The sequence below is a fragment of the Mytilus edulis genome, chromosome 1, assembly GCF_963676685.1.
Source record: "Mytilus edulis chromosome 1, xbMytEdul2.2, whole genome shotgun sequence".
Classification (NCBI taxonomy): Eukaryota; Metazoa; Mollusca; class Bivalvia; order Mytilida; family Mytilidae; genus Mytilus; species Mytilus edulis.
The window spans coordinates 23,222,253-23,235,708 of record NC_092344.1 but is presented as its reverse complement, the minus strand read 5'-3'; the positions used below and the strand labels follow the sequence as shown (position 1 = coordinate 23,235,708).

General features: G+C 32.3%; 1 protein-coding gene across 1 annotated transcript; it reads left to right on the top strand.

Annotated features, from left to right (window-relative positions):
* Positions 1–476: 476 nt before the first annotated feature.
* Positions 477–10,772, top strand: LOC139528337 (uncharacterized). The gene is made up of 2 exons (XM_071324280.1): positions 477–608; positions 9,713–10,772. Exon 2 carries the CDS (start codon positions 9,725–9,727, stop codon positions 10,727–10,729), a length of 1,005 nt encoding a protein of 334 aa, XP_071180381.1. The 5' UTR covers positions 477–608; positions 9,713–9,724; the 3' UTR covers positions 10,730–10,772.
* Positions 10,773–13,456: the final 2,684 nt, after the last annotated feature.

Genomic DNA, 13,456 nt, shown 5'->3' with positions numbered 1-13,456 from the left:
AAAAACACATGAAAAAATGAACCTATTATATTTTGTGTTGCTCTCCTATTCTATCATAATCATTTGGTAACTAATGCAATTACTGCCTCTTTCATGCCTGTCTTGAACATAAAAACTAAATATTAAATAAACAACACTCCTAATGCTCAGATTGGTTGTCATCGTGTAACACAGATTATAACGCCATATAGGAAAAACATCGAACTCCTTTTGTCACAAGACACTGTCAAACATCCAAACATAATATCCACACTCATCTGTGTCACACTTGTTCTATTCAAAATAAAATTATCAAACTTAAGTAAATGAATAAAAAGACAATGCACTAGTCAGTGCAAGTCTTCTTGTAAAAAGGTTTAACGAAGCTGAAAAAAGAACATGAAAAGTTAAAACATGTTATTGTTAAGGTGTCTCGTTACCGCTCGAGGTTGGATGACTATTCACCATTGAAGACGTAATCAATTGTAATTGATACTGGAACAACCCTGTAAATAAAATACCATTTAATTAGAATGTAACAAGAAGTCCTTTTCCCTTCATATTGGTTATTTTGTGACATACTATTTGATAGAGGGAATTTATAAGGCTATTGTCGACATTATATTAAGGTAGGTCACTTACATTACAAAATTAATTTATCCTGGTAATGATAAGTTTAGGGGCCTCGATGGTTGAGTGTTCGAAGTACTCTAGAACTATCTGTATAGACTGATATCCGTATAAACTTTAATAAATGTTTAGAGAAGGATATCCGTAACTGTTGAGTTGCTTTGTTTCTGCTTCATTCATTATCCTCGATTAATTGTTCGGACCATATTTTTTTGGGATATAAAACTGTCATAAGTTCGTCAAAATATATGAAATAGTCGAATAAAAATAATATGCCCACAATGTTATAACATTAAAAAGTCCACTGTTTATGAAGTCTCCACACCTAATCCTTTGGATGTTTGATGTGTAATAACTTATAACTTAGTCTTAGATGTACGATTTTTATTTTTATTAGTTTTTATTGGCTTTGAACTAGCTTTCAGGGCTTGCGATTACTCTCAGATCTTTACTTAGACGTGTCTGTTTGTTTTTTGGGGATGTACAAGTACCCTCCCACGTTCACTTTGTTTGCGTAAAATTTATTTTTATTTGTATCCACCTGATGAGTTAAGCCTTTTCAACTGTTTTTATTAGACTACTTTTATATTGTACTGTTAGTTACACCACTGTACCAGGTTAGGGGAGGGTTTGACGCCAGCTAACATATTTAACATCGCCACATTCTGTATTTGCCTAGGCCTGACACAAGTCAGGAGTCTGCAATTCAATAGTTGTCGTTTGTTGCTGCGTTACATATTTGTTTTTCGCTATTCATTTGTTTTGTGTCTAAATGAGGCCATTAGTTGACATGTTTGAATTGTTTTACATTTGTCCTTTTGGGGCCTTTAATAGCAGACTATGCGGAATGTGTATTGATCACTGTTTAAGGTCGTACGGTGACCTAATAGTGTTAATTTCTGTGTCAGTTGGTCTCTTGTGGAGAGATGTCTCATTTGACACTCTTACCACATCTTCTTTATATTATATATATGTTAAAGACGAGAAAAAGTTAAACAAAAATATAGATACGTAAGTATAAAGTAGGTAAGTCTTGCAAAGAAATTTGGACTGCCACGGGAATAGCAGATTGTAGAGGGACGAAGTTTCACATGCCATCTATGGACTCCTCAAAGATTTGTTACAAAGGGTTATTAATTTTCAAAGAGCACGGACATATCTCAACACGAGGCAAATGAATTAACGTCCCATTTCCTCCCCGACGTGGATACGTGCTTGTGCATCCCACACAGCAAAACGGACGTCCCACTTTGGCTATGGATATGGGGTGGTAGACTAAATTGCATGGAGACCATTTTTCCAATCCCCAGTCACTCTTGGTGTCTTGAAATGTAGTGATTAGGTACTTGTTGTTTATCATTTGATGTACGTGATATTGTGCTATCTTGTTTTGTCGGCTTTGTATATTGTTAACCTTTACTCTATGTTACTGTTTGGGTTTTTTTTTTTTGTTGTTTTTGTTGTTGTTGTTTTTTGTTTTGTTTTTTTTGTTGGGTTGTTTTTTTTGGGGGGGGGGGGGTCAGTATTCATACATAAATCATTGTGTTATAGTATTAGGGTCATATTGTACTCTTGCATTCAAATTTGGCGTATGAACTTTATCTTTAACGTGTTTATAGATATTCCATTTTGTGTTTCTCTGTTGAAATAGTTTTAAATTATGTTTTATAGAGATTTAGATTTTAGAATAATGGTGACTGTGATACATGGTACGCCGAATTTTTATATTTTGATCTATCATGTCTGTTTGTTTTGCTCAACATTTGTTGTTAATATAATGGAATTCTATGCGACACATACTATACAACCAGGTTTAATATACCATTTTCTACATAAGGAAATGTTTGTACCAAATCAAGAATATGACAGTTGTTATCAATTCGTTTGGTGTGTTTGGGATTTAGATTATTTTCATCTGCTAAAGAACAATTACTGTCCATTCTCAATTTTACTTATATTTCATCTGTAATAAGCTATCAAATCTCCGTCCTTTCGCTCACTATGCATGCTGCTGACTATATAGAAATACGGAATTGGAAGCTTGATCAATATTATTATAGGATTAAACACATTTTTTCTAGAGGTTATTGATGTGTAAACCGGGGCGATTAACTAACAAACTGAATAAAAGTCCGAAGGAATTTTATTTAAATCTTATATTTCCGGAATTTTATTTAAATCTTATTTTTATACATTTTTCGATGCTATAGTGCATTTATTTTAATTATTTTTTGTTATATATATATGCATTAGAATAGAAACAACTGTTATACATTTGTTTTTTAAGCTCAATTTGCTGAAAATCCCAGTATCCCTGCAAGAATGTGTATTGCGCATGAATAGATTACGAAAGCAGTTTCGGAAACATGGTTTATCGAAGTGTAAACCAAGAGAAAATATCTTATTGACCAATCCAATTCAAGTATTTACAGATATGCAAATCATATAAGAATTATCACATAATAATTTTAAGACTTCGAAGAACAATTCTGATTCATATTTATAACACTTTTAATAACCGGAGACATCTATTTCATTTCAAACATAATTGAATTGTTCAGAAATAAAATCAGTTACGGATATCAATATTTCCAGTTACGTATATCATTGAAAATTTAATATGAGGCAGGCATTACCTGTAAATGGGGACGAAGTCTGTATGAATTATTTTTTTGTAACTTAAATATTTGTTTAAAAAAAAAGAAACGGAAATACCGTAACGTTTCCGATTTTGGTTCTGTTGTTAGGGATTTAGTTGTGACGTTATTTAAATTATGACGTCATATCCAGAAATCAACGCCACTTTGCTTATTTGAATATTATACTAAAGAAATCGGATACGGGTCACGGAAATTACTAAAAATGATAGGGAATTTTGAAAAAAATGCCTTTTTTAATTTTAATTTAAGTGATAGACAGGTTGCCGGGGCAGAAAATGAATATACACAACAATATACACCATTTAAACGAAACATTATGACTGTTGTTGCAAAAATACAGGTTCCTGAGCTATTTTAAATATCGAAGCGAGAGGCCTTTAACATTGCAGTGTAAAATACAGGCTAAAATGGCTGAAACGTCAAATTTTCCAACTTCGTGTTGAAAATTGGATTACAAGGTCATTACAAAAACATGTTGCCGGGGTGGATTTTGAAACTTGAATTTCCAAAGAATAAGCAAGTCCAAACATTGTATGTGTAGTCGTTGAACTCTAGGTTCCCACGTAAAATTAAAATGTCCCTATTTCAAGAAGAATAAACTCACGAAAGCACGAAAAAATCACTAAATTCACGTTCATTGTTTTGATTTTGACCGCCTGACAACTTTACGGAAATATCAAAGTGATTGTAAGTAAGGACTCTGTGACGGGCAACTTATAATATCCGTGTTTTTAAGATTTTAATGATATCAAGCCTATCAAGCCAGTCCAGTTCAAACTACTATCACGTGGTACAATTCTCATTTACATATTATGAATATTAATTAGCAAAACCACTACTCATTTCTGGCTATGTCATATGCAATGTAAACAAAGAAACGCTATCATCAGGTAACGTTTTTTCATATCAAGGAATAAATTATTATTAAAAATGAAATTGGTATTGCGCGTTCCTTCCTATTTTATACTAGACTGATAAATATATATTTTACTCAAAGTTTCATACAAACGAGACCGGAAAAAGGAAGTACATTGTACATTTCTGCGCAGGTCCGGGATTTCAAAACGCGACAAAAAAAAATTGAACGATTTTGAGTTCATTAGTACAATGAAAAATTCGGGAAATTTTCCCGTATTTTTTTTTATTGAATTTTCTACTGTTATTGGGGACTCCGTCCCCATATTAACCTCAGTTAAGCCTCGGTCACACCTTAATTGATAGCTCGAACGGATGCCTAACGGATAACTTTTTTTTTCAATCTGTTCATGTCCGTTAGACGTCCGTTCTTATCCGTTAGACATCCGTTCTTATCCGTTAGACGTCCGTTCTTATCCGTTAGACGTTCGTTCTTATCCGTTAGACGTCCCTCCATATCCGTTACATGTCCGTTTAGCGTACGTTTTATCCGTCGATGTCCGTTCTGTCCGGTGGAAAATTTTAGCATGTTCAAAACTTTGAACGGACGTCCAACGGATGAAATGTCCGTTGAAGGTCCAGTAGGCGTCCGTTTAGTACGGTACTCGTCCATTTCGTTTCCGTTTTGTATCCGTTACGTGTTCGTTATACATCCGTTAGAGGTCTGGCAGATAAATTGACCAACAGACTTCTAACGGACGTCTAACGGATAAAACGGATGTTGAACGAATGTGAAATGGACTTCTACCGAACGTATAACGGATAAAACGGATGATGAACGGATCTGAAACGGATAAATGCCAATTGAACATGTTGCGTCAGAAATGCCAATTAGATTTCTTAAGTTTCATGAATTCTTGATATTCATAATCGATCTTAGAGTAAGGGCACGTCTTCACAATCAAGCAGGTCTTATTCATGCCAGACACTGCCCTTTGGTGGCATTTTGAAGAACAAACCAGTTACACAGAAACATTTTGAATATTTATGGGATTTACATGTGTTATTATTGTCGCCTTTAATTTTTCCGTATATCTTGTTCATCCGTTTTTATCCGGTACACTTCCGATAGGTGTCTGTTTTATGCGGTACTCGTCCGTTGGAGGTACGTTTCCGTTTCTTGTACGTTGCATATCCGGTGTGTGTCCGTTAACGCATTCGTTACGCGTCCGTTTTATTTGGTCAGTACATCAACGGAGTCCCAACGGATTTTGTCAACGGACAACTTTTATTTTCACCCGTTGGGCGTCCGTTCGTGCTATCCGGTAAGATGTGACCGAGCCTTTACCCATATCATCACGATATTTTAGATAGCTGTTTTCTTTATTAGCGGTTGAATTATGAAAAAACACTAAGTATTTCAGTTTCAAATTTAGTAATTTACGTGAAAACAGACACGAAATACCGAAGAAAAATAAATTACAAAATTGACAAAAGAAATATTGGCCAGAAACATCGTCCGCCATCTTTGGATATACGTAACTGCAATAACGGAGATCACATTTACCCCAGTGCTATACTCGTCTGTAAACAAACAAAAATAGAATTTGTCCATAGCTACACATGTACACGCCCCTTTACAGATGACCTTAATCTACAAACAAACTATTATGTTACTGAGAAATATGTCCTATTAAAACACAACCAATGTTCAGTGATTCGTCGTAATGCTAATAAGATTTTAAAGGATATTATTGAAGCGTACCCATATAAATAATTGAGCGGAAACCTGAGATTTTTTCACTATCCGTATATTTAAAAGAATGTATAAAAATTATATTATATTGTATAATCTGTGTCTGCAAAGGTTATGATTTAATGAAGTCTTTACAGTTTTGTGCTGTGGGGTTACTGGCTCATGGACACAAACTTTACATTTCCAATAAATCATATTAAGCAGGCGCGGATCAGAGGGGGGGGGGGGGTTCCGGGGGTTGGAACCCCCCTTTTTTTTTGACGATCAATGCATTTGAATGGGGACGTGTAATTAGAACCCCCCCCCCCTTTTGTCCTGGGTTAGGAACCCCCCTTTTTAAAAAGGCTGGATCCGCCCCTGTTAAGTAATTGAAAAGGGACACAAACTTTACATTTCCAATAAATCATATTAAGTAATTGAAAAGGAACTTTTACATGCCAGTCGATACAGTGGTACCACGTTATCAGATGGGCATACTTCTTAAATCTGCAGAATTTGTTCGATAGATATTGGGCTGTTTAGAGTGTTATTTTGTCATGATATTTTAAAATTACACGGCGGAAAGAATTAAATAAATAATCTGTATATTCACTGCAAAAGAGCCAGTGTTCAGCGGTGGATCCAGAAATTGAGAATTTGAGCCTTGCTTCAGTGATTCCTGAGATAATCAACAAATTTCCCCACAAAATGGGCTCCCCTCCCCCTTAATCCGCCTCTGGTGTTCAATTTTATTATTAATTGTTTTGGCTTTTAACTACGCTGTCAGTAACTGCAAGTACTCTCAAATCGTACTTCCTTGTTAATTTGGCCTATTGATACTATTTGTAATGTTTTTTTTGTTATTTTATGTAAACTTGTATCTAGTCTATATACCAGCTTTGATTGTTTGGTGTTAATATAATTTTTCACTTCTTCGTACTATGATGATCAAAATTATTTCCTTACTCCTTTGTATATATATAATACATGCCTACGGGGCGCCGAATGGGACTCTTGTGGTTTTGTACTCGAAATTCAATTTTGTATGGTCCGTGGACAAAAGTGAGTTTTGTTCAACAAAAATGAGTTCAGTTTAACAAAATTTGTAGCATACTACAAATTTAAATTTTGTCATATAACATTATCTTTCAGTGGACAAAAGTTAGTTTTGTCATGACAAAATTCATTTTTGTAACACAAACATATTTGAAAATTGGGCGACAAAAGTCAATTTTGTATGAAATTAGTTTAGTTTGGATTCTGTGAACTAATTTGCATACAAAACTGAGATTTTGTCACTAAATTAAATTTTGTGTTTATTTTTGTGTAGACAGAATTGAATTTTGTACAAAACCACAAGAGTCTATGGCACGCCGTTTTTATATTTATTCAAATTTGAAGATATCTTATTTATTTAACAAGATATCTTATTAAGTATTAAGATATCTTATTTAATTTGAAAGTAAATAACATATCTCTATTAGTTTATAAGATATCTCTATTAGTTTATAAGATATCTCTATTAGTTTATAAGATATCTCTATTAGTTTATAAGATATCTCTATTAGTTTATAAGATATATCTATAAGTTAATAAGATATCTCTATTAATTTTAAGATATCTTATAAAGTATATAAGATATCTTACTTCTTTATAAAGATATCTTTTAAATACATGCATTTTGCGCCTGTCCCAAGTCAGGAGCCTCTGGCCTTTGTTAGTCTTGTATTATTTTAATTTTAGTTTCTTGTGTACAATTTGGAAATTAGTATGGCGTTCATTATTACTGAACTAGTATATATTTGTTTAGGGGCCAGTTGAAGGACGCCTCCGGTGCGGGAATTTCTCGCTACATTGAAGACCTGTTGGTGACCTTCTGCTGTTGTTTTTTTCTATGGTCGGGTTGTTGTCTCTTTGGCACATTCCCCATTTCCATTCTCAATTTTATTTATAAGATATCTTATTAATTAATAGAGATATCTTATAAACTAATAGAGATATCTTATTAACTTATGGAGATATCTTATATATTAAATAAGATATAAGATATCTTTATAACCAATTAAATAAGATATCTCTATAAGTTAATAAGATATCTCTAAAAGTTTATAAGATATCTCTATTAGTTTACAAGATATCTCTATAAGTTAATAAGATATCTCTATAAGTTAATAAGATATCTCTAAAAGTTTATAAGATATCTCTATTAGTTTATAAGATATCTCTATTAGTTTATAAGATATCTCTATTAGTTAATAAGATATCTTTTTAAGTTAATAAGATATCTCTAAAAGTTTATAAGATATCTCTTTTAGTTTATAAGATATATCTATAAGTTAATAAGATATCTCTATTAATTAATAAGATATCTTATAAAGTATATAAGATATCTTACTTCTTTATAAAGATATCTTTTAAATACATACTTTATAAGATATCTTATTAATTAATAGAGATATCTTATAAACTAATAGATATATCTTATTAATTAATAGAGATATCTTATAAACTAATAGAGATATCTTATTAACTTATGGAGATATCTTATTAAGTAAATAAGATATCTCTATTATTAACTATATAAAAGATATCTTATATAGTTAATAAGATATCTTATAAATTAATAGAGATATCTTATATATTTAATAAGATATCTTTATAAACATTTTAATAAGATATCTTATTTAATATATAAGATATCTCATTTAATAAATCAGATATCTCAATTAATATATAAGATATCTCAGTTTGTTATTAAGATATCTCAATAAGTTATAATATATCTTATTTAGCTAAATAAGATATCTCGAAATTGAATAAATATAATAACGGCGTGCCATAAGTCCCATTCAGCGCCCCGTACCGGCACCTGCGCACGAATTTTTATCGAGCACCAATTTTATAGTTTTATTGTTGATATCCCAACATGTACCAAGTTTTAGAATAGTTTTATTGATATACACTAAATGTCTTGGTATTCCTAAACGGAAGATTCTACATACAGAAGAAGTATACTTGTCCAAGCAAACTGTCAACTTCTCATTGGGTGGCAGTGGTAAGAAGTACACTAGTTGTCACATTCTCCCAAGACTTGATTCGAACAAAACAATTACCTACTCAAATTAGGAAATTTAAAATTTCTTGTAATGAACAAAGAAAATACGTCAACAAATTAACAAAAATATTGCATTTAAACATTTAGATGTTACATTTCACAAATCAAGAAATGTAGAAATGCATGCTACAGATCGAAAAATCCGAGTTTCAAAGAAAGAAATTACCATGATTACATTTTACAAATTAAGAAATGTATAGTAATAAATTTCCCTTCCGTACGAATCGGCCCGTGTTAAACGTGTACTTTAGCTCTGAATGAGGCTGGATTAAACATGTACTGCCCATTTGCTCCGAATGAGTCTCGATTAAACATGTACTGTACATGTCGTTTGAGCTCCGAATGAGTCTGGATTAAACATGTACTGTCTATGTGTTCCGAAATTGAATGAGTCTGTGTAGAACGTGTAGTGTGTATAATCACTGAACCAGTCTGTTAAATGTATACTGTACATATGCTTCAAATTAGTCCGTGTTAAAAGTGTAATGGGCATGATATTCTAATTATTTCAGGTTAAATATTACTTTACATGAGCTCCGAATGAGTCTGGGTTAAACATGTACTGGTCATGTGTTTTGACTGAGTTTGATTTAAACATGTAGTTGTGTGTATATTTCTGTTAAATGTTAACTGTGCATAAGCAATCATAAGCTCTCTAAGGTGAGCACTTTTGTTTGGTGTATCAAAATTCAAAATAACTTGTCATTTATTTATATTTTTCAATTATATATTGTACAGGTAAATACACCAATGCCTCAAAGACGACCTTATACTGATGGCTTGCCATCGATTAATGGGAAGTTGTTGTTGGAATATAACAGATATCAACGAATCTCGAAATCTCTTGGCTCTCGTTCAGTTCGAGAGAAAATAGTACGGGAGAAGAAACTCTCAAACGATCAGTCGGCAACAACCTTTGGCCAACCATGTTCATTCCATAGAGAATCACTGCACTTCTATTGCCATACACATAAAGAACCAGCATGTATAGTTTGTGCAACAACTATGCATAAAGTCTGCAACGTTGTGACAGTGACAGAAAATGCCGCCAAATCTCACCAAACATGCGTCAATTTAGAAGACATCCATCAAACAGTAGAAACTGTATTAGACAATATCGAAAAAATCAAAACAGACAGGGAAGAAAATTTAACAAAGATGTTGTTACAGAAAAATACTATTGAAAAGGAAATGCACAGTATGCGCAAGAAAATGAATGAACACTTAGATCATATCGAAAAAGAAATAATTGGTGAACTGAATGAAACCTTCAGAAAGCACAAAAACGAAACGGATCATCTGCTGAAAAATATAGATCATCGAAAACAAGGAATAAGGGAACTCCAGAACACTATCGTAAAGGCCAAAACTATTGAAACAGACGTCGAAGCGTTCTTGGTGGGAAAACGGATCGAGCAAAAAATCAGTGAGGAAGAAAAATTCGTAGACCATTTTTATAACGACGAATCTATAAAACAATCTGATTTTGAATTCAAGCTCAGTCCGGCTATCAATTCGTTCTTTGTTGACATAAAATCGTTTGGGGATATTATCGTACGAAAAACTCCAAGTAGAGTAAATCTAATTCGTACCGCTCACAAAGTAAAACCTCCAGAAGTAGGGTTTCAGCTGGCTCGACATGTGAGCCACATTAAATTAAGACTACACGAAAAAACATATAATGCGACTGGTATACAAGACCTACTACCATTGCCTCACATATACGGTGGTTTACAGAGACAAACGACGATGTAGTTAAGACCTGCAATGTATGACTAATATAATTATCTCACATTTAGTTTTCTTTTTCTATTGTTTTTTCTGGGTTCATTTGTTATTGCAACCAAAATCATCGTTTTTGACAACTTTTTAACACATTATTTTTAAATCTCTACCTGCATTTAAATATCTAACACAAAGTAAGCGGGACATGGCAATATTTGGATTTTACAAAAACTTTGCATGCAACTAGAATATTTGGGACTTACTTGTAACTAAATGTTAAAAATAATGTCTATTACAAAGAAGATGTGGTATGATTGACAATGAGACAACTATCCACAAGAGACCGAATGATACAGAAATAAAAAAATTATGTAACTTTGACATTTTTAATATATATTTTTTAAACCTTTTTGAATTCAGATTAAGAAATGGTATATTTGGCAATTTTACTATTATTCGATGAATATCAAATGTCAAAGGAAGGCGATGTGTACAATTACAGGTCATCGTTACGGATTTCAACCATGAGCAAGTACATGACGCATAGTTATATCTGTAGCTATATATAAAAGGCCCCGGGATGACAAAGAGAACCTAAAAAGCATGATCATACTACAACAATAAACCATAAACAGTAAGGGCAGACAGCAACAAATGATAACCACTGGATAACAGTCGCCTGGTCGGAAATCGAATCTAGATTAAAACACGTTAAAGTAGTCCAAACACGAAGACATGCCTTATTATCTGCTTTAATGAATTGCAAATTTGAACAGACTTTTTTTTATTGACGCAGTATAGAGTGCGTTTATAAGTTCAAATTCACTTGCCACTGTAAATAAAGCCGAAATTGGTAATGGATACAGTTATACCTTTGCTCCATTAAAGACGACAAAATATTACATACTTGCACCTGAAGCATTTTATGACTATGTTATTTCGTGCAATATTTTAGTACCACTGATATGTCGGATCCCTTCCTAATTTTATGAATTATAATTAAAGTGCCGATTAACCTGAAAGTTCACCTATTATAACAAAGATGTGGTATGATTGTCAATGACACAACTCTCCACAAGAGACCAAATGACACAGAAATGAATAGCTATAGGTCACCATTCGGCCTACAACAAATAGAAAATCCCATACCGCATAGTCAGCTAACTCATCAGATGGATACAATTAGAAATACATATAAGAAAAACATTGGGTGTACCTGTACATCGCAACAACAAAAAGACACTAAGTACAGATCTAGGAGTACTCGCAGTTACTGACAACTAGTCCAAAGCCAATAATAACTAGTAAAAATCATGCATCTTTGACAAAATTAACAATCAGTACACAACCAACATCCGATGGATTTATATATCTGCATGGAATATTAAGTATCAACTGATCGTCGATGCCGACTCAAGATCTCTCTGTGAACAGTTCGATGGTATAGGGTCTGAATCAAACATCTCTGAACACGTCTGTTACAATTTTTTGGCGTCATATGAAACTATTCCACTTATGCATTTCAGCTCAAAATTAAAACAATATTGGACTTCTGATGGCAAAATGGTTAAAAACAACGCTCGTGATGATCGTTGACTCTGGATGACCGAAGGATACCCCGAGAAATGAAACATATCAAACCTACAAAGCAGCAAAGATACACTTTACACACACTCATAATAAAGCTAATTATAATTACCAAAGCTATATGTGTCGCTGAATGTGTTATCCGCTTATAAGCTTTGGAAGGGACAAAACTTTATAAAAAAAAAGATCAGCTAGTGACGAAAGTTTCCGACTGATATAGCAGGCACCTTTTTAGAATTAATTGTTTAGTCAGGTTTCCAACTCAACACTTTTTACACCAAAAACCTTCTTATTTCGACTCAAAGATTTGATCCGTGCACCATATCAAATCTCTTGTTATTATATTAAAATTAAATAACTCGAGTTGATATCAAGTAATATCCCATTCTCGTTATGAAACCTATGAATATAAGAAGTATACATAAAATGTATTATATTTTTTTTATAAAGTAAACATAAAAGGTATTATTACTGTTGTATGAAATATATATACAATGTATTATTACAGCTATAATATGAAGTATACATATAATGTAATGTTAAAGTTTTACAAAGTATATTCAAACTGTTATATTACATCTGCATGTTTGAAGTATACATAAAATGTATTATTACATCTGCATGTTTGAAGTATACATAAAATGTATTATTACATCTGTATGAAGTATACATACAATGTATTATTACATCTGTATGAAATATACATACAATGTATTATTACATCTGTATGAAGTATATATATAAAATATATTATTACAGAGTATGAAGTATATATAAAATGTATTATTACAGATTATGAAGTATATATAAAACGTATTATTACAGATTATGAAGTATATATAAAATGTATTGTTACTGTTTTACGAAGTATACATACTGTTGTTCTACAGCTGTGTGAAATATATATTACATAACATGTAAATTAATATTACATCTGTATGAACTATACATGAAAAATATCATTAAAGGTTAAGCTGTATGAAATACACATACAATGAATTATTACAATTGAATAAATGAAACACAAAATGTTATCTGTATGTTGATAACAGTTCTTTGACAAAGATTGTCTATATACAATTGTAATCCTGGTATCTATGATGAGTTTATATGATAATGTTTAAGTGACTTACTGTATGTCCTTTACATAACAGCTAAGATAAATAACAA